The sequence below is a fragment of the Rhinopithecus roxellana genome, chromosome 12 (genome assembly GCF_007565055.1).
Source record: "Rhinopithecus roxellana isolate Shanxi Qingling chromosome 12, ASM756505v1, whole genome shotgun sequence".
Lineage (NCBI taxonomy): Eukaryota > Metazoa > Chordata > Mammalia > Primates > Cercopithecidae > Rhinopithecus > Rhinopithecus roxellana.
The window spans coordinates 23,694,238-23,712,555 of record NC_044560.1 but is presented as its reverse complement, the minus strand read 5'-3'; the positions used below and the strand labels follow the sequence as shown (position 1 = coordinate 23,712,555).

Below are 18,318 nucleotides of genomic sequence, written 5' to 3'. Positions count from 1 at the left end.
GATAACTTTCTGACCACCAGCGACCTCCGTTTCCCTCGTTGCTGTGATAATCAGCTCCCTGAGCTGAGCCTTGACGTCCGAGTTTATCTCCAGCTCCAGAAGAACCTGAGAAGCCGAGAACAGCAGGGCCAACCCTCAGTGCATGTCTGAGCACCCCCGGCCTCATATGCGTGTTTTATAGAGATGGGGTCTCGCTATGTTGCCCAAGCTGGTCTTGAACTCCTTGCCCCACGTGATCCTCCTGCCTCGGCCTCCTAAAGTGCTGGGATTATAGGCATCAGCTGCTGCTGTCCGACTTTAAAAAGCAATCCTGAAAATCATCAACGAAATGACACAGAGCAACCTTGTTGCCCATCAAGCCATGCGGAAAGGACCTGTTTATTTCCAGCAAATTTAAAACGTCGATTTTACCTCCAGCCATGGTAGATATTAGAAAACCAACTCTCTTGCTGACAACAGTGAGAAAATCTTGATACCATTTAGCAAAAAGAAGTCTGTGGGGGAGGCGCTGGAGAGTGACGGAGGTGCAAGGGCCTGAGGCACCCAGCTTCCGGAGCCTTGGGCAGCCCAGAGAGGTGGCCCTGTCTTAAGGCACCACCCTGCCCAGTGCATTTGCTAATGGTTTCTGAGCAGAGCAGTCTCCTGGGGCTGAAGGGGCACAAGCTGGAATGGGCGCCCCACCTTGGGGACCCCCAGACTTCAGACCTTCAGCTGGGATGGGAATCAGGTGCTGGATAAAGGCGCCTATGACGCCCCAGCTGCATGTCACCAGCAGCAGCAAGTCCTCCCTGAAGGGTGAAACGCCATTCAGTCGCCAGTTTTCTCGACAAATTTCATAAATGTTGTCTGTGATTCAACCAGTTTCCAGCAGAAGACGAGACCAGGTGATGGCAAATGAGAGGACGCCCCTGTGGCTGGAGCCTGCCAACACGGACTCAGGTCCCTCTGCTATGCCAGGGTCTCAGCCAGGCCACATCTGCGGGTTTCCCACATTAACTTGACTCATTTCTTTTTCTTCTTTTGAGACAAGGTCTCATTCTGTCACCCAGGCTGGAGTGCAGTGGCGTGATCACAGCTCACTGCAGCCTCGGCCTCCCCCGCGCAGGTGATCCTCCCACTGCAGCCTCCCCAGTAGCTGGGACCACAGGCGTGTGCCACCACACCCAGCTAATTTTTGTATTGTTTGTAGAGGTGGGGTCTCCTTGTTGCTCAGCCCTGGGCTCAAATGATCCTCCTGCCTCGGCTTACCAAAGTGCTAGGATTACAGGTGTGAGCCGTGTTCCGTGGATTTTTTTTTTTTTTTTTTTTTTTTTTGAGACGGAGTCTCGCTCTGTCGCCCGGGCTGGAGTGCAGTGGCCGGATCTCAGCTCACTGCAAGCTCCGCCTCCCGGGTTTACGCCATTCTCCTGCCTCAGCCTCCCAAGTAGCTGGGACTACAGGCGCCCGCCACCTCGCCCGGCTAGTTTTTTGTATTTTTTAGTAGAGACGGGGTTTCACCGTGTTAGCCAGGATGGTCTCGATCTCCTGACCTCGTGATCCGCCCATCTCGGCCTCCCAAAGTGCTGGGATTACAGGCTTGAGCCACCGCGCCCGGCCTCCGTGGATTTTTTAAAAATCCTTCACGTAAAAGTGTTTTGTTATGTTTCAAAAGGAGCAGAAAAGCATCAGCTCAATGTGGGCGCACCCCTCCCGGCCCCCAGACTCTCTTTCTCTGCAGTTCCCAGGGGACCATCTTCACACTCACGGTTTCACATGCGCATTCACAGAACCAGGAAGGTTTCTGGAGCTCGCCCGCCCGTGGCTGGGGCTCAGCCTCTGGGAGGCGCATCTCATGCAGAGTGAAAGGCGCCACTTTTGCCGTGGGGACGGGACTTGTTCGCAGACATGGACTTTGATGTGTCTTACAATGTGAAGGAACTGACAAGTATTGTTTTTGAATTGAAGGAAGCGTCCGTTCCTTTCATAAGAGGGAATGGAAACAGCCTGGCCCTCGGGAGGGAGCTTCCGCCCGGCGGGTCAACCACTCACAGGGGCTGTCCTCTCGCCAGGGCTGCTGGTCAACCTCTCCCTCATCCCAGTCATGGGTGGGCTGGCGCTGTGCACAGCCACTGAGATCAGCTTCAACGTCCTGGGGTTCTCGGCCGCACTGTCCACCAACATCATGGACTGGTGAGTCACAGAGAAGGTGGGTGTGAGGGGGACGAGACCTGGTGCTCCCTTGCCTGCATCTGGGTGTGTGGATTCTCAGATGAGCTGAGAATTCCTCCTGTGAGCCAAAGCAGGTGCGTCCTATGCTGCGCTTTCCTAAAAAGCAAAACAGGCCGGGCGCGGTGGCTCACGCCTGTAATCCCAGCACTTTGGGAGGCCGAGGTGGGCGGATCATGAGGTCAGGAGATCAAGACCATCCTGGCGAACACGGTGAAACCCCGTCTCTACTAAAAAATGCAAAAAACTAGCCGGGCGTGGTGGCGGCGCCTGTAGTCCCAGCTGCTTGGGAGGCTGAGGCAGGAGAATGGCATGAACCCAGGAGGTGGAGCTTGCAGTGAGCCGAGATCTCGCCACCCCACTCCAGCCTGGGTAACAGAGCAAGACTCTGTCTCAAAAAACAAACAAAATCTGTTGGGCGTGGTGGCTCACAACTGTAATCCCAGCACTTTGAGAGGCTGGGGCCAGTGGATCACTTGAGGTCCACCAAGTTGGAGTTGGAGACCAGCCTGGTCAACATAGTGAAACCCCATCTCTACTAAAAATACAAAAATCAGCCAGGCATGATGGTGGCACCACTGAGGTCTGGTCATTGTCGCCGTCGCTCCGTGTGAGCGCAGACATCTTGTCCCCCGATGTTCCGTGCTGAGGACTAGTATTGATGCATAACCTCTTCTTTTCTTTATTCTAGTTTGCAAAATGTTTTTTCGAAAAAGCTTCTCAGCGGGGACAAATACAGGTTCTCGTAAGTATTACTCGTCAGTGAAATCTCCAGGTCATAAGACGAAGAGGACTTCCTGCCCGCTTTAAGAGTCAGAACACCCCCACAGACCTGACTCCCTTCCTGTCTGGCTTGGGTGGTCTTTACAAGTACCTTGTCTAAGCTCGGGAGGGACCCGCCTGTTTCTCAGCCGCTCCCTTGAGCCCCTCAGCCAGCCTGGTGTGCGTTTGCGTTTTCATTTCTGGGAAGCTGCAGCAGCCCTCGTCCTGCCTAGAGAGAATGAACGTCTTGTGGGCTGGGGTGCCTGGGTGTCCGTGCTGTGAGGAGCTGCGTGTGGACCCGGCCTCTCCCGACACGCGGGGGCCCAGCATGTTCTGTTGCCCACAGGGCCCCGGAGCTGCAGTTCTACACCAGTGCCGCCGCGGTGGCCATGCTCGTCCCGGCCCGGGTCTTCTTCACGGTGGGTTTCAGACACAGGTGTCCCGTCCTTACTCGCCCGGCTGCCTTATCTGGTGATTCAGGGGCAGAATGACTTCCCTTTCCAGGCCGTGTGCTGGCTGTTCGTGCCCAGCTCCGCCACGGGCCCTGCTCAGCTGAGTTGCTCTGGGAGCCACTCGGGGTTTGCAGCTCAGATTTTTGTGTGAAGACTTTTATTCTGTTTATTGTTTGTTCTGTTTTGATTCTTCATCATTCAACTTGACGGGGCTTTTAGGCTAGCTTAATTTCTTTTTTTTTTTTTTTTGAGACAGAGTCTCGCTCTGTCGCCCGGGCTGGAGTGCAGTGGCCGGATCTCGGCTCACTGCAAGCTCCGCCTCCCGGGTTTACGCCATTCTCCTGCCTCAGCCTCCCGAGTAGCTGGGACTACAGGCGCCCGCCACCTCGCCCGGCTAGTTTTTTTATTTTTTAGTAGAGACGGGGTTTCACCGTGTTAGCCAGGATGGTCTCGATCTCCTGACCTCATGATCCGCCCGCCTCGGCCTCCCAAAGTGCTGGGATTACAGGCTTGAGCCACCGCGCCCGGCCTAATTTCTTTTTTTTAATCACAAAACCTTTTTTTTTTTTTTTTTTTGAGACGGAGACTCGCTCTATATCCCAGGCTGGAGTGCAATGGCGTGATCTCTGCTCACTGCAAAGTCTGCTTCCTGGGTTCACGCCGTTCTCCTGCCTCAGCCTCCCAAGTAGCTGGGACTACAGTTACATGCCACCACGCCCAGGCAATTTTTTTTTTTTTTTTTTTTTTTTTTTTTTTTTGAGATGAAGTCTCGTTGCCCAGGCTGGAGTGCAGTGGCACAATCTGGGTTCACTGCAACCTCCGCCTCCGGGTTCAAGCGATTCTCCTGCCTCAGCCTCCCGAGTAGCTGGGATTACAGGTGCACACCACAACGCCTGGCTAATTTTTGTATATTTAGTAGAGAGGGAGTTTCACCGTGTTGACCAGGCTGGTCTCCAACTCTTGATCTTAAATAATCCACCCGCCTCGGCCTCCCAGTGCTGGACAGGCGTGAGCCACTGCATCTGGCCTAAATATCTTTTTCTTTTTTTTTTAGACAGAGTCTCGCTCTGTCGCCCAGGCTGGAGTGCAGTGGCACCATCTCGGCTCACTGCAAGCTCCGCCTCCCAGGTTCACACCATTCTCCTGCCTCAGCCTCCTGAGTAGCTGGGACTACAGGCACCCGCCACAACACCTGGCTAATTTTTTTGTATTTTTAGTAGAGATGGGGTTTCATGATGTTAGCCAGGATGGTCTTGATCTCCTGACCTCGTGATCCATCTGCCTCAACCTCCCAAAGTGCTGGGATTACAGGCGTGAACCACCGTGCCCGGCCCGTGTTAACTGTTTTTCAGTGTAAAGCTGAGTGACCATCACCATCACCCATCTCCAGAACTCTCTTCGTTTTGCGAAACTAAACCTTTGCCCTCACTCAGTACTCCCCATTCTCATCCCCCAACCCTGGCACCCCCATTCCACTTTCTGTCTCTGAATTTGGTGCCCCTAAAGACCTCATACAAGTGGAACGATATCAGTCTGTCCTTCTGTGTCTGGCTTAGCTCATGTAGCATGGTGTTTTGGTGTTTCGAGGTTTACATGTGTTGTTGCATGAATCAGTTTCTTCCCTTCGTATTTTTTGAGACTGGGTCTTGCTGTGTCACCCAGGCTGCAAAGCACTGCAGCCTCATAGCTCACTGCAGCCACGGCCTCCCAGGCTCAAGCGATTCTCCTGCCTCAGCCTCCCAAACAGCTGGGATGGCAGGCATGTGCCACACCTGGCTAATTTATTTATTTATTTTGATTTTTTGAAATGGAGTCTTGCTCTGTCACCCAGGCTGGAGTGCAGTGGGGCGATCTTGGCTCACTACAGCCTCCACCTCCTGGATTCAAGTGATTCTCCTGCCTCAGCCTCCCGAGTAGTTGGGATTACAGGTGTGCGCCACCACTCTGGCTAATTTTTGTATTTTTAGTAGAGATGGGGTTTCACCATGTTGCCCATGTTGCAGTGGCACAATCTGTGCTCACTGCGGGCTGGTCTTGAACTCCTGACCTCAAGTTATCTGCCCATCTCGGCCTCACAAAGTGCTGGGATTACAGGTGTGAGTCACCGTGTGCAGCCAGTTTTTTATTTTTTGTATTAACAGGGTCCTACTGTACTGCCCAGACTGGTCTGACTCCTGGGCTCAAACCTCAGCTTCTCAAAGGTGGCTCCCACCTGGGATGACAGGCGTGAGCCCCAGCGCTCCGCCTTTTTTTTTTTTTTTTTTTATGAGATGTTGTCTTGCTGTGTCGCCCCACCCAGGCTGGAGTGCAGTGGCACAATCTCGGCTCACTGCAAGCTCCTCCTCCTGGGTTCAAACCATTCTCCTGCCTCAGCCTCCTGAGTAGCTGGGGCTACAGGCACCCGCCACCTCGCCTGGCTAACTTTTTGTGTTTTTAGTAGAGATGGGGTTTCACCATGTTAGCCAGGATGGTCTCGATCTCCTGACCTTGTGGTCTGCCCGCATCAGCCTCCCAAAGTACTGGGATTACAGGCGTGAGCCACCGCGTCCGGCCCCTTTTTTCTTTTTTAAGGTTGAATAATACTCCACTGTGTGGGTAAGACCACATTCTGTTTATTCATCCATCCATTGTGGGTTATTTCTGCCTTTGGCTGTTGCAAATAATTCTGTAGTGAATGTGGGGATGCAAATATCCCTTAGAGACCCTGCTTTCAATTCTGTTTTTTAGTATCATTTTTAATAATAGGTACCTCTTTATTAACTCATTAAATAACAAGATCTAGCAGTAAGCATATTATCTATGGTAGTTTGATGTAGTGATGAGGGTAAACAGTATTTCAGGGTATCAGCAACAACTGCTAACAGGATATGAAAGTATCTGTAGTTTTTTTTTTTTTTTGAGACAGAGTTTCACTCTTCATTACCCAGGCTGGAGTGCAGTGGCGCAATCTCAGCTCACTGCAAACCTCCACCTCCCGGGTTCAAGCGATTCTCCTGCCTCAGTCTCCTGAGTAGCTGGGATTATAGGCATGCACCACCACACCTGGCTAATTTTTGTATTTTTAGTAGAGATGGGGTTTCACCATGTTGGTCAGGCTGGTCTCAAACTCCTGACCTCAGGTGATTCACCTGTCTCGGCCTCCCAAAGTACTGGCATCACAGGCGTGAGCCGCTGCGCCTGGCCTATCTGTAGTATTATAGTTTATTCCCAACATTCATAATTGAATGAAATGCTGAGCTTCAAGTAAAGGTTAGTAAAGATAAAGATGCTGCCGGGCGCGGCGGCGCAAGCCTGTAATCCCAGCACTTTGGGAGGCCGAGACGGGTGGATCACGAGGTCAGGAGATCGAGACCATCCTGGCTAATATGGTGAAACCCCGTCTCTACTAAAAATCCAAAACCTAGCCGGGCGACGAGGCAGGCGCCTGTAGTCCCAGCTACTTGGGAGGCGGAGGCAGGAGAATGGCGTAAACCTGGGAGGCGGAGCTTGCAGTGAGCTGAGATCCGGCCACTGCACTCCACCCTGGGCGACAGAGCCAGACTCCGTCTCAAAAAAAAAAAAAAGATAAAGATGCAGTTTTTTCCCAGTTGAGTTCATGGACCTTCTAAATGCAATTTGTAGACTTCCCTAGAGTCCACCACACAGAGGGTTCTCTGTGCGAGGTGCAGTTTCGAGTTCTTATCTTACTGTAGTTTTCTGGATTTTAACCCATTAGCTGTCAAGGCTGGCTGGCTTGGCCGTTCTCCCTGTGAGGAAGTTGTGGTTGCCGGCCGGGGCCATCAGTTCTTGTCGGTGTATACTCAGCAGTGGAACTGCTGGATTATATAATAATTCTGTGTTTAATTTTTTTTTTTGGAGATGGAATCTCACTCTGTTGCCCAGGCTGGGGTGCAGTGGTGCAATCTCATCTCACTGCAGCCTCCGCCTCCCGGGTTTAAGTGATTGTCCTGCCTCCCTCCTGAGTAGCTGGGATTACAGGCACGCACCACCACGCCTGGCTAATTTTTGATTTTTAGTAGAGACGGGGTTTCACCGTGTTGGCCAGACTGGCCATGCCCGGCCCCTCCTTGGGGTGTCTGTTGCATTTTCCTGCTGATGGTGATGTTCGGCTGCTTTCACGTGCTTGTTGTCCGTTTGCATCTGCATGGTGAAAACTAATTAGTGCAAAAAATAATGGGAAAAAAATAAAATGGATGAGTGCACAGTTCAGCTCTCCGCCCTAGAGGCATTGTCATAGCTGTCCTCAATGTCAGCAGTTTTACCCCGTGTCTGGGCAGGAGTGGCGCTGGGCATTTTTGGTGGATGGTTAGTAAATGGAAAATGCAAACCAATAGAGTATCGTTTTGTTTCTGCCACATAGGACGTCCCAGTGATCGGGAGGAGCGGGAAGAGCTTCAGCTACAACCAGGACGTGGTGTTGCTGCTTCTGACAGATGGAGTCCTGTTCCACCTTCAGAGCGTCACGGCCTACGCCCTCATGGGGAAGATCTCCCCTGTGACATTCAGGTGAGTGGAGGAACTTTCCAGGAGCTGAGGGTGTCCACGTTGTTTCAAGAGGAGACTAAAAATCTAGGTATTGTTATAAGAGACACATGTGATTCTCTTCCACGGGGATGACTGTGGCTATGCACTGTAATTACTAGGCCATTTTATACCCATGACGTTTGAAATGCAAATGATAGGCTGGGCCCAGGGGCTCACGCCTGTAATCCCAGCACTTGGGAGGACAAGGCAAGTGGATCATTTGAGGTCGGGAGTTCAGACCAGCCTGGTCAACATGGTGAAACCCTGTCTCTACTAAAAATACAAAAAATTAGCCAGGTGTGGTGGTGCGCCTGTAATCCCAGCTGCTCAGGAGGCTGAGGCAAGAGAATCACTTGAACCAGGGAGCCGGAGGTTACAGTGAGGTGAGGGCATGCCACTGCGCCCCAGCCTGCGTGATGAGAGCGAGACTCCATCTCAAAAAAAAAAAAGCGAAGAGGCTGGGCGCGGCGGCGCAAGCCTGTAATCCCAGCACTTTGGGAGGCCGAGACGGGTGGATCACGAGGTCAGGAGATCGAGGCCATCCTGGCTAACACGGTGAAACCCCGTCTCTACTAAAAAAAATACAAAAAACTAGCCGGGTGAGGTGGCGGGTGCCTGTAGTCCCAGCTACTCGGGAGGCCGAGGCAGGAGAATGGCGTAAACCCAGGAGGCGGAGCTTGCAGTGAGCTGAGATCCGGCCACTGCACTCCAGCCTGGGCGGCAGAGCGAGACTCCGTCTCAAAAAAAAAAAAAAAAAAAGAAATGATAAACCGTAAAATAAACTGTAAACTGTGTGAAATAGGTTTTTAGGGAAATGTCCACTAGAAGTCTTTGCATTTGAAGGTTTTTGAAATTGAGTGCTTTTCCATCTAGAATAACGGTGCCTCAACTAGTCTTGTCTGCAGGAATGGAATGGTCTCGAGATTCTGGGCTGTCCAGTGCAGCAGCCACTGGCCACATACAGCTTCTGAGCACTTGAAATGTGGAGAATATAACAAGGACCAGATTCTAAATTCAAGCTGATTGTCGTCAGTTTGAACTTGAACAGACACCGGTGGTCACTGGTTCCTGTGCCACGCAGTGCAGCTCTAGAAACGGGGGTGAGGCTCCTTCAGCTTCTTTCCACTTCTGTAACTGAACAGATTGAAGTTGCAATTTATTTATTTATTTATTTTATTTCCCCCAAAACGGAATCTTGCTCTGTCACCCAGAGCTTGAGTGCCGTGGTGTGATCTCGGCTCACTGCAAACTCCGCCTCCAGGTTCAAGCGATTCTTCTGCCTCAGCCTCCTGAGTAGCTGGGATTACAGGCCAATGCCACTATGCCCAGCTGGTTTTTGTATTTTTAGTAGAGACAGGGTTTCACCATGTTAGCCAGGCTGTTCTCAAACTCCTGACCTCTGTCGGCCTCCCATAGTGCTGGGATTATAGGCAGGAGCCACCACACCCAGCCAAAGGTGCAATTTGAAGACTGGAAACTAGCCGGGAGGACTGGAGGTCGAGGCGGGCGGATCGCCTGAGCACAGGAGTTCAAGACCACCCTGGGCAACGTGGTGAAACCCCATCTTTACTAAAACACAAAAAATTAGCCAGGCCTGGTGAAATGCACCTGTAGTCCCAGCTACTTGGGAGGCTGAGGCATCAGAATCACTTCAGCCAAGGAGGCGGATGTGGAGTGAACCGAGATCGCGCCACTGCACTCCAGCTTGGGCTACAGAGTGAGACTCCGTCTCAAAAAAAAAAAAAGACTGGAGACTTTTTAGTGGCAAATACAAAGAACGAGGTTATGTCACCAGCAGGGGTAGAAGTCCCCGCAATTGGCATCGGCAGCCGCCTCATAGTCCCCACGACTGGCAGCAGCAGCTGTGGCCGCCTCATATCCTGTTGTGGAAGTCAGCGGCCCTTTTTTCTGAACCTTCTAATCTGTCATGAGGAGGCAGAATGGTCCCCAAACATGAAGTGAAAAGCAGATGTTGGGGCTGGCGGGGGTGGGGGACAGTCAAGTGTAGCTCTCCCTCTTCTCTGCTTTCCATCTGGTCCAAGTCAGTGCGGTAAATTCTCAAATACCCGTCGGAGCTGGTAGCCGCGCACCGCGCACGCAGCGTTCCCCAGCTGAGAAACTGGAGCTCGCGCCTCCTCTCACCAGCAGGCCCCGCAGGCCCCACACAGAGCCGCCTCTTCCATGGTGCTGCCCTGCCCCACGCTTCCTGCATCCTGAGCAGGAGGTGTCTCCGAGACAGGAAAAATGGCTGCGCTTTCTGAGTTTTTCTGGAGTTCACAGTGGTCTCCTGGGCTTGGTCACTGTCTCTCACCAGCATGTTTCTTTCTGGGGTCAGGAATTATTTCCAAATGCTCCTGAAGCCTAGTGTTTTAGTGAACATTAGTGATTGTTAGCAGTGGTTTAAAAAAAAAATAAAGCTTTTTTTTTTTTTTTTTTTTTTTTTTTGAGACGGAGTCTTGCTCTGTCACCCGGGCTGGAGTGCAGTGGCCGGATCTCAGCTCACTGCAAGCTCCACCTCCCGGGTTCACGCCATTCTCCTGCCTCAGCCTCCCGAGTAGCTGGGACTGCAGGCGTTCGCCACCTCACCCGGCTAGTTTTTTTGTATTTTTAGTAGAGACGGGGTTTCACCGTGTTAGCCAGGATGGTCTCGATCTCCTGACCTTGTGATCCGCCCGTCTCAGCCTCCCAAAGTGCTGGGATTACAGGCTTGAGCCACCGCACCCGGCCAACTTTTTTTTTTTTTTTTTTGAGACAGAGTCTTGCTCTGTGACCCAGGCTGGAGTGTGGTTGTGCCGTCTCAGCTCACTACAACCTCTGCCTCCCTGACTCAAGTGATCCTCCCGCCTCAGCCTCCTGAGTGGCTGGGACTATAGGTGTCCACCACCACGCTGGGCTAATTTGTGTTTTTTTAACCAGAGTCTCGCTCTGTCGCCCAGGCTGGAGTGCAGTGACGCGATCTTAGCTCACTGCGACCCCTCCTCCCAGGTTCAGGAAATTCTCCTGCCTCAGCCTCCCGAGTAGCTGGGATTACAGGCGCCCGCCACCACACCCAGCTAATTTTTATATTTTTAGTGGAGACAGGGTTTCATCATCTTGGCCAGGCTGGTCTTGAGCTTCTGACCTCAGGTGATCCGCCTGCCTCGGCCTTGCAAAGTGCTGGGATTACAGGCGTAAGCCACCACGTGTTACCCAATTATTTTTCTCTTTCTTTCTTTCTTTATTTTTGAGATGGAGTCTTGCTCTGTCGCCCAGGCTGGAGTGCGGTGGCGCCATCTCGGCTCACTGCAAGCTCTGCCTCCTGGGTTCAAACAATTCTCCTGCCTCAGCCTCCCGAGTAGCTGGGACCACAGGCGCCGCCACCACACCTGGCTAATTTTTTTGTATGTTTAGTAGAGACGGAGTTTCACTGTGTTAGCCAGAATGATCTCGATCTCCTGACCTTGTGATCCGCCTGCCTTGGCCTCCCAAAGTGCTGGGATTACATTCGTGAGCCACCGCGCCCGGCCTGCCTGATTATTTTTCAATAGTATTTTCTTGTTTCATTTTCATGTTGCAAGAGCAGTGAATTAAGTACTCATTATGAAAAGTTTGCACAGGGTATTTCCCGTCACCCTTTTTTTGCACAGTCCTAGCGTTGTGTATTTGGCGTCCTTTTGCACCCAACAAACGACCTCAAGGGATTGTTTCCCCTGGGGCTGCAGAGGCGCTGCGAGTGTGTGGGTAATGTTCTTCTTTTTTTTTGAGACAGTCTTGCTCTGTCGCCCAGGCTGGAGTGCACAATCTCAGCTCACTGCAGCCTCCTCCTCCCAGGTTCAAGCTATTCTCCTGCCTCAGCTTCCTGAGTAGCTAGGATTACAGGCTACTACCCAGTCCGCCACCACATCCAGCTAATTTTTTGTATTTTTAGTAGAGACGGAGTTTCACCGTGTTAGCTAAGATGATCTTGATCTGACCTCGTGATCCGCCCGCCTCAGCCTCCCAAAAGGCTGGGATTATAGGTGTGAGCTGCCGCGCCTGGGCTGATGTTTTTGTTCTTTAGAGAGCAGGCTGAAGTACTCAAGGGGTGAAATGTCACGATTTCTGTAATTTTTTTTTGTTTGTTTTTTTGAGACAGAGTCTCTTGCCCAGGCTGGAGGGCAGTGGCACAATCTCAGCTCACTGCAAGCTCCGCCTCCCGGGTTCACACCATTCTCCTGCCTCAGCTTCCTGAGCAGCTGGGACTACAGGCACCCGCCACCATGCCCGGCTAATTTTTCATATTTTTAGTAGAGACAGGGTTTCACCGTGTTAGCCAGGATGGTCTCTATCTCCTGACCTCGTGATCCGCCTGCCTCGGCATCCCAAAGTGCTGGGATTATATGCGTGAGCCACCGCGCCCGTCCTCAATATCTGTAATTTACTTAAAATATTCCATCCGGGTGTGGTAGCTCACGCCTGTGATCCCAGCGGTGTGGGAGACCCAGGTGGGAAGATCACTTGAGCCCAGGATTTAAAGACCAGCCTGGAGGCCAGGCGCGGTGGCTCAACCCTGTAATCCCAGCACTTTGGGAGGCCGAGACGGGCGGATCATGAGGTCAGGAGATCAAGACCATCCTGGCTAACCCAGTGAAACCCTGTCTCTACTAAAAAATACAAAAATCTAGCCGGGTGAGGTGGCGGGCGCCTGTAGTCCCAGCTACTCGGGAGGCTGAGCCAGGAGAATGGCGTGAACCCGAGAGGCGGAGCTTGCAGTGAGCTGAGATCCGCCGGCCACTGCACTCCAGCCCGGGCGACAAAGCGAGACTCCATCTCAAAAAAAAAAAAAAAAAAAAAAAAAAAGACCAGCCTGGGCTACACAGTGAGACCCACCTCAATGGGTTGAAGCTGATGAGGCGATGTCATGAATTCCTGCGTCTAGATCACAGGATGTGGCCATTCCTTAGGTTTCTCCTTCTCTGCCTTTTGTAATAATGAAAAGTACCCCTTAAAAAAGAAGGGACGAGGGAGCAGGCAAGCCCCACTCAAAGCTCCCAAACCCCTGGGCTGAGCTCACCACCCGGTCCCGTCGAGCACCCCCGCCCCATCCTGGTCTCCAGACCCGGGGTCAGCCGAGCTGCTGGCTGCAGGCTTGATGTCACCGTGACCCTGAGTGCCTCCACCCCACCCCAGCCTCCAGACCCAGGCTCAGCCAAGCTGCTGGCCACGGGCCGAGGTGACCATGACCCTGAGCGCCCCTGCTCCCTCCCTTGTCTCTGCAGTGTCGCCAGCACCGTGAAGCATGCCTTGTCCATCTGGCTCAGCGTAATCGTTTTTGGCAACAAGATCACCAGCTTGTCGGCAGTCGGCACAGCCCTAGTGACAGTTGGGGTCCTGCTCTACAACAAGGCCAGGCAGCACCAGCAGGAGGCGCTGCAGAGCCTGGCTGTAGCCACCGGCCGGGCCCCAGAGGACACGGTGGAGCCGCTGCTTCCACAGGACCCCAGGCAGCATCCCTGAGAGCAGGAAGCTGCCAGCTGCTGATGTTCTCGTGACACTGCATCTCCTGGAAACGGACAGGGACGCCCTCCTCCATGGCCCTGCTGGGGTGCAGGACACGGGGAGCTAAGGCGGCCATTCCCTGAGGTTTTCTTGGTTTGCCGATGAAGACCAGTGGAAACTCAAACTGAGGACTCCAGGTATCAGCTTCCTAGAGTGGAGACCAGAGCCCCATGTCAGCTGAGCCCATCCCCGTGTAATGTGAAAACAGCCTCTGCGGCTCCCATGCTGGGGGTGCCCACTTCCTCTCTGGGCAGCACCCCAGGGTCCACGGGGAGCCAGAGCTGGGTCCAGTGCCAACGAGAGCTGCTCCCTGCTACAGCCAAGAGAGCACTCAGCTTCCCACACCAGCCATCGAAGGCCCTGAGGCCCTGGACTGGCTGCAGATTGGCCCTGGGCATGAGGCCACAGAGCAGGGCCGACAGGCAGGGACAGAGGGCCCTGGAAGGAAGGGTCTCCTGCTGCCACAGTGGGCAATCAGAACTTCTCCTCACCTGACCCACCAGGGCTGTGGGCATCCTCAGATTATCCCAGAGTCATCGCGAGCCTCAAGCTACAGCATTGCATGGAAATTAAGGGCTATGACCACGGAGGCCATTCCGTCCCTTCTGTGAAGAGGAAGGCCCCCGTACCCCTTCCACATCCTGGGCTGCATGAGCCCCCCACTCCAGGGTGCCCTGTCCATCACCTTCCACACCCTGGAATGCGTGAGTGCCCGCTCTGGGGCGTCATGCCTGTCACTTCCACACCCTGGGCTGCATGAGCCCCCCCACCCCAGGGCACCCTGCCCTCCTACCTGTGGTGGTTTCTAGCCATGAGGTTGAGGACAAAGCTCTTGTGTTTAACTTGGAAGGAGATGTGTACATTCCTTTTCTTTTTTGGACTCCGAGTATCAGGCACGCTACTCTGAGGTCCCTGTGGGGTGACCCTATCTGTTCTCCCTTGGAGCCCACTGTTCCTAATCTCATCATCCAGCACCTGTCCGGATTCCCCACCTGAGCCTTGAGCAGGACATTGCAGTGTTGATGGCGATGGCTTGGGTTACATGGTGTTTACTTGGGTGCCATCCTTGCTGAAAAAGGAAGCACCCACACTGAATGTTCTGAGGTGCGTGGTGTGTGTCAGGCGCCCACCCCGTCCCACTCTCCCTGAGGGACAGCCGTCGTGCACGGTGGGGCCAAGGGTCAGCTCAACTCATCCTCCTCAGCATCACGCATCTCCGAAGGTACAGGAGGCCTGAGGAGTGGCTGCTGGAGCTGTGTGTTAGGTACAGGCTTCTGACCATGCCTGAGCTCTTCACCCCCCATCTCGCAGCCAGCGAATTCCTGTGCCTGGTGCAGTCTGTTGCCGGCGAGCCTTTGAGACCCAGAGCTCCAGGGCTTGTCAGAGGCAGCATGGGGCTCCAGTGGCCCCGAGTCTCATGTCCCTGCCTGCTCCATCCCGAGTCTCATTTTCCCTGCATGCTCTTTAGGCCATTGGCGTCTCAGATCACTTCACTGGTTTTCCATTTGGCTTCTCACCTGGGAAATACAAAAAAAGCCCCTCCTGAAGATAAAATCATTCAGAAACAGCAATAATTATGACTCATTAGCTACTTACTCAAAAAAGTCTGCCTTGATGGTGGACTGAAATGAGGCTTTTTAACCCACAAGCAACCTTTTTATTTTTTTTGAGACTGTCTTGCCCTGTCTGTCACCCAGGTTGGAGTACAGTGGCATGATCTTGGCTCACTGCAGCCTCGACTTCTTGGGCTCAAGTGATCCTCCCATCTCAGCCTCCTGTGTCAGTCTAACCACAGGTATGTACCACCATGCCTGGCTATTTTTTTGTTGAGCTGGGCTCTCACTTTGTTGCCCAGGCTGGTCTTGAACTCCTCAGCTCAAGCAATCCTTCCCACTCAGCCTCCCGTAGTTTTGGGAATAACAGGCGTGCACCACTGCACCTGCTCCAGCCACTTGTATAAAACCACTGACCTGTGTGTGGAGGACAGGCCAGGTGTGTGCTCACTGCACTGGGAAGATATGTCATCATGTGACTTTCCCATTTTCCATTTCTCTTTTTCTGCTTTTCTCAAAAACCAATAGAAGACTGGGTGCGGTGGCTCACACCTGTAATCCCAGCACTTTGGGAGGCTGCAGCTGGCGGATCACAAGGTCAGGAGTTTGAGACCAGCCTGGCCAACATGATGAAACCCCGTCTCCACTAAAAATACAAAAATTAGCTGGGTGTGATGGTGGGTGCCTGTAATCCCAGCTACTCAAGAGACAGGCAGGAGAATTGTTTGAACGCTGGAGGTTGAGGTTGCGGTGAGCCGAGATCGTGCCATTGCACTCCAGCGTGGGCAATGGCAAGACTCTATCTCAAAAACACTATTAGAAAATGCCCTGGAGGTGGCAGAGGGTTGTAGATATGTGAGGCCAACCCCCAGGGTGGCCCTGTCCACCTCTCCATTGAGAATGGCTGCCAGGCTTCCCACTAGCCTCTGAAGATGACGGTCTGGTGTAAGGAGAAGTGCAGGTGCCTGGTTCTGAGCACCTTGGAATTTCTGGCTGCACATCCTTTGGTGCCCTCCCTTCCACCCGACAAGGAGCTTCCAGCCTGTTTTGATTTCCTGTTTGTGGACCAGAAACACATTTTTCCAAATGATGAGCAAATAGAGTGATGTCCTTTGTAATGCTGCCCTGGGGCCTCTTCCTCATCCTGGCAGAAGCAGCCTGGATACCATGCGGCGGCCGACACTGTGCCCTTGCTCAGGTGTGCCGTCCCTTCCTTCTCCCTCAGTCTCCTCTCCACGCCCAAGTCGGTTTCCAGCCGATGGTCTTTACGGCATTCCCAGTACAGCCAGGCACCAAGAGGCAATACCCAACGCCTGGCTTGGCCATGTTAACGATTGTATAGACATATATTTTTAAATAACTTTTATGTAATACTTTTCTAGAATAGTAAGTTCTTGTTAACTGTCACAGATGTGCTTCTAGAAACGTACCGGGTGTTGTTACTTCCATTGAGTGTGTCCATGGTCGTGGTCTGTGCCTTTGTAAACAGAACACTTGAACCACCTCCCGAATTGGGTCATCTGCTTCCTGAAATTGACACTTAAGAGATGTGCATCTCTAACTTTCAAGGAAACTTCCCCACTAAATGGCATGAAAAGGTTTAAATAAAATCCAAGAGTCCCAATTCCTTCTGTAACAGTGTTAAAATAATCTGTCTGCGTGGAAAGATGAAAACACTCTTGCACAACCCAAAATGTGTCTTTAATTTGTGAAAAATTAACATGGTGAGTCAAACAGTCATTTTAAAGAGCTGAGCAAAGAATATCATCAGCCAAATAGAGCATTGCTTTGTAGGGTGCCTTTAAACTCCTGTCCACAAAACCAGTGAGCTCTGCTTGCTGCTGCCACGCTCCTGGATGATCACTTAGATGGGTCAGTGGGAATAACAGGCGAACAAGACAGTTCTTGACATCTGTCCAAATGATGTCCTCCTAAGGCCTGGAAGTATTTCATTGCTGGAAGAAGGAAACAAGAATGTCATTCCAGATAGAAACGGACTTCTCTCTCTTGCCCTCGATCGATAGAAACGGACTTCTCTCTCTCTCTCTCGCCTTCAACCAACACAGTACTAAGCGGTTTCTTCTTTCCCAACGTATGTGCGTGCCCTGCTGGGGGCCTTACTTGATAGACTGAGAGTGTCCTAGCTCCCCTAATGAATCTGACTAGTTCTCTGTCCCGGCTGAGGATCCAGGAGTGGGACATCCACCCTCAGATCCCTCAGGGCACAGAAACCTTCAGCTTGGCTGTCTCAAGTAATTCTTCCAGTTTCCCTGTGGGCCTCTGATGTTTGAGTGTGATGGCTGCTAGATCCTTAAGGAAAACTCAGTTGGAAACTTCCAACTTGCAGTCCTTTTTTGTTGTTTTCCATTTCATTTCACTTACAGCTGAAAGCGGCATTCAGCTGACTTGCTCATTTAAACTGTTCACAGAGTCTGAACTGCCAACGTGGTATTGGAGGCTCCATCTTGTAAGAGGGCCACAGACTTTCCCACATGTGAAAACTTGAAAATTACATCAACAATGGATGTCAGAGCCAAATTACATTTCCTTTATACCAAACAAAACTATGAGAACTAAAAGTACATTGTACAAAATGTTTCTAGTGTTTTGTATGTGACCTATTTCAGTATTTATATTACTAGATCAGTGCTTTCTATTCTGTTAAATAATGTAACCAGTCGCTGTTAATTCTGCCACCGAAATAAGCTGATACTGTGTAACTAATCCTGTGGACACTTCCTGCTTATTTTTGACTAAACTAAGCAGCCATGGTAGCAGCTATGATTCTTGCTCAGCAAGTAAAATAAATGTTAAATATGGACTACTTTGTTTTCTTCCTTGTGTAGCTCTGATGTTTATGCTGCTGAAATGATCAAGGTTGGCATCTTACTGCCTACACCAGTTTCTAGCAACCTAAAATGAGCAAGAGAAACCAATTCTCCAAAACAAGAGGCTATTTGCATACGGCCAAGGATTGCAATCCAGGGTCCGTCCACAGGCTCATCTGAGAGGCTGGGGCAAGGGCGAGCTTCTGCAGGTGGAAAGAAGTCCATGTAAGCTATTCTGACACAAAGGTCAGTGGCTACAGGAGCTTGTTGCGGTGGTGGCCTTTGTTCACTGATGGGGCTGGCTGTTGCTAGCAGAGGGTCTTCACAGAAGTGGCTTAACCCCAACTTCTAGTTGGGAAAGGCCTTTGTGGCAGGTCCTACTACAAACACAAGTGCGAGGCCGCTTCCTCCTCATTGCCTCCGGTGTCGATTTTATTCGGGTTTGACATAAGTGGCAGCATTTGGGTACTCACAGAT

At 51.9% G+C, this 18,318-nt stretch overlaps 1 protein-coding gene and 1 pseudogene across 6 annotated transcripts in view; both read left to right on the top strand.

The window, feature by feature from the left end:
• LOC104653549 (solute carrier family 35 member E2B) overlaps positions 1–16,684 on the top strand; it is a 34,869-nt gene extending 18,185 nt beyond the window's left edge. For all 5 annotated transcript variants that reach the window (XM_030941641.1, XM_030941642.1, XM_030941643.1 and 2 more), the window contains 5 exons: positions 2,049–2,169; positions 2,897–2,950; positions 3,314–3,386; positions 7,780–7,925; positions 13,181–16,684. In XM_030941641.1, coding sequence (XP_030797501.1) covers positions 2,049–2,169; positions 2,897–2,950; positions 3,314–3,386; positions 7,780–7,925; positions 13,181–13,418 — 632 coding nt within the window. In that variant the 3' untranslated portion in view covers positions 13,419–16,684. The remainder of the gene's footprint in view (positions 1–2,048; positions 2,170–2,896; positions 2,951–3,313; positions 3,387–7,779; positions 7,926–13,180) is intronic.
• LOC104653550 lies at positions 15,174–16,684 on the top strand (annotated as a pseudogene). The gene has a single exon (XR_746702.2). The product of XR_746702.2 is annotated as an uncharacterized LOC104653550 (transcript).
• Positions 16,685–18,318: the final 1,634 nt, after the last annotated feature.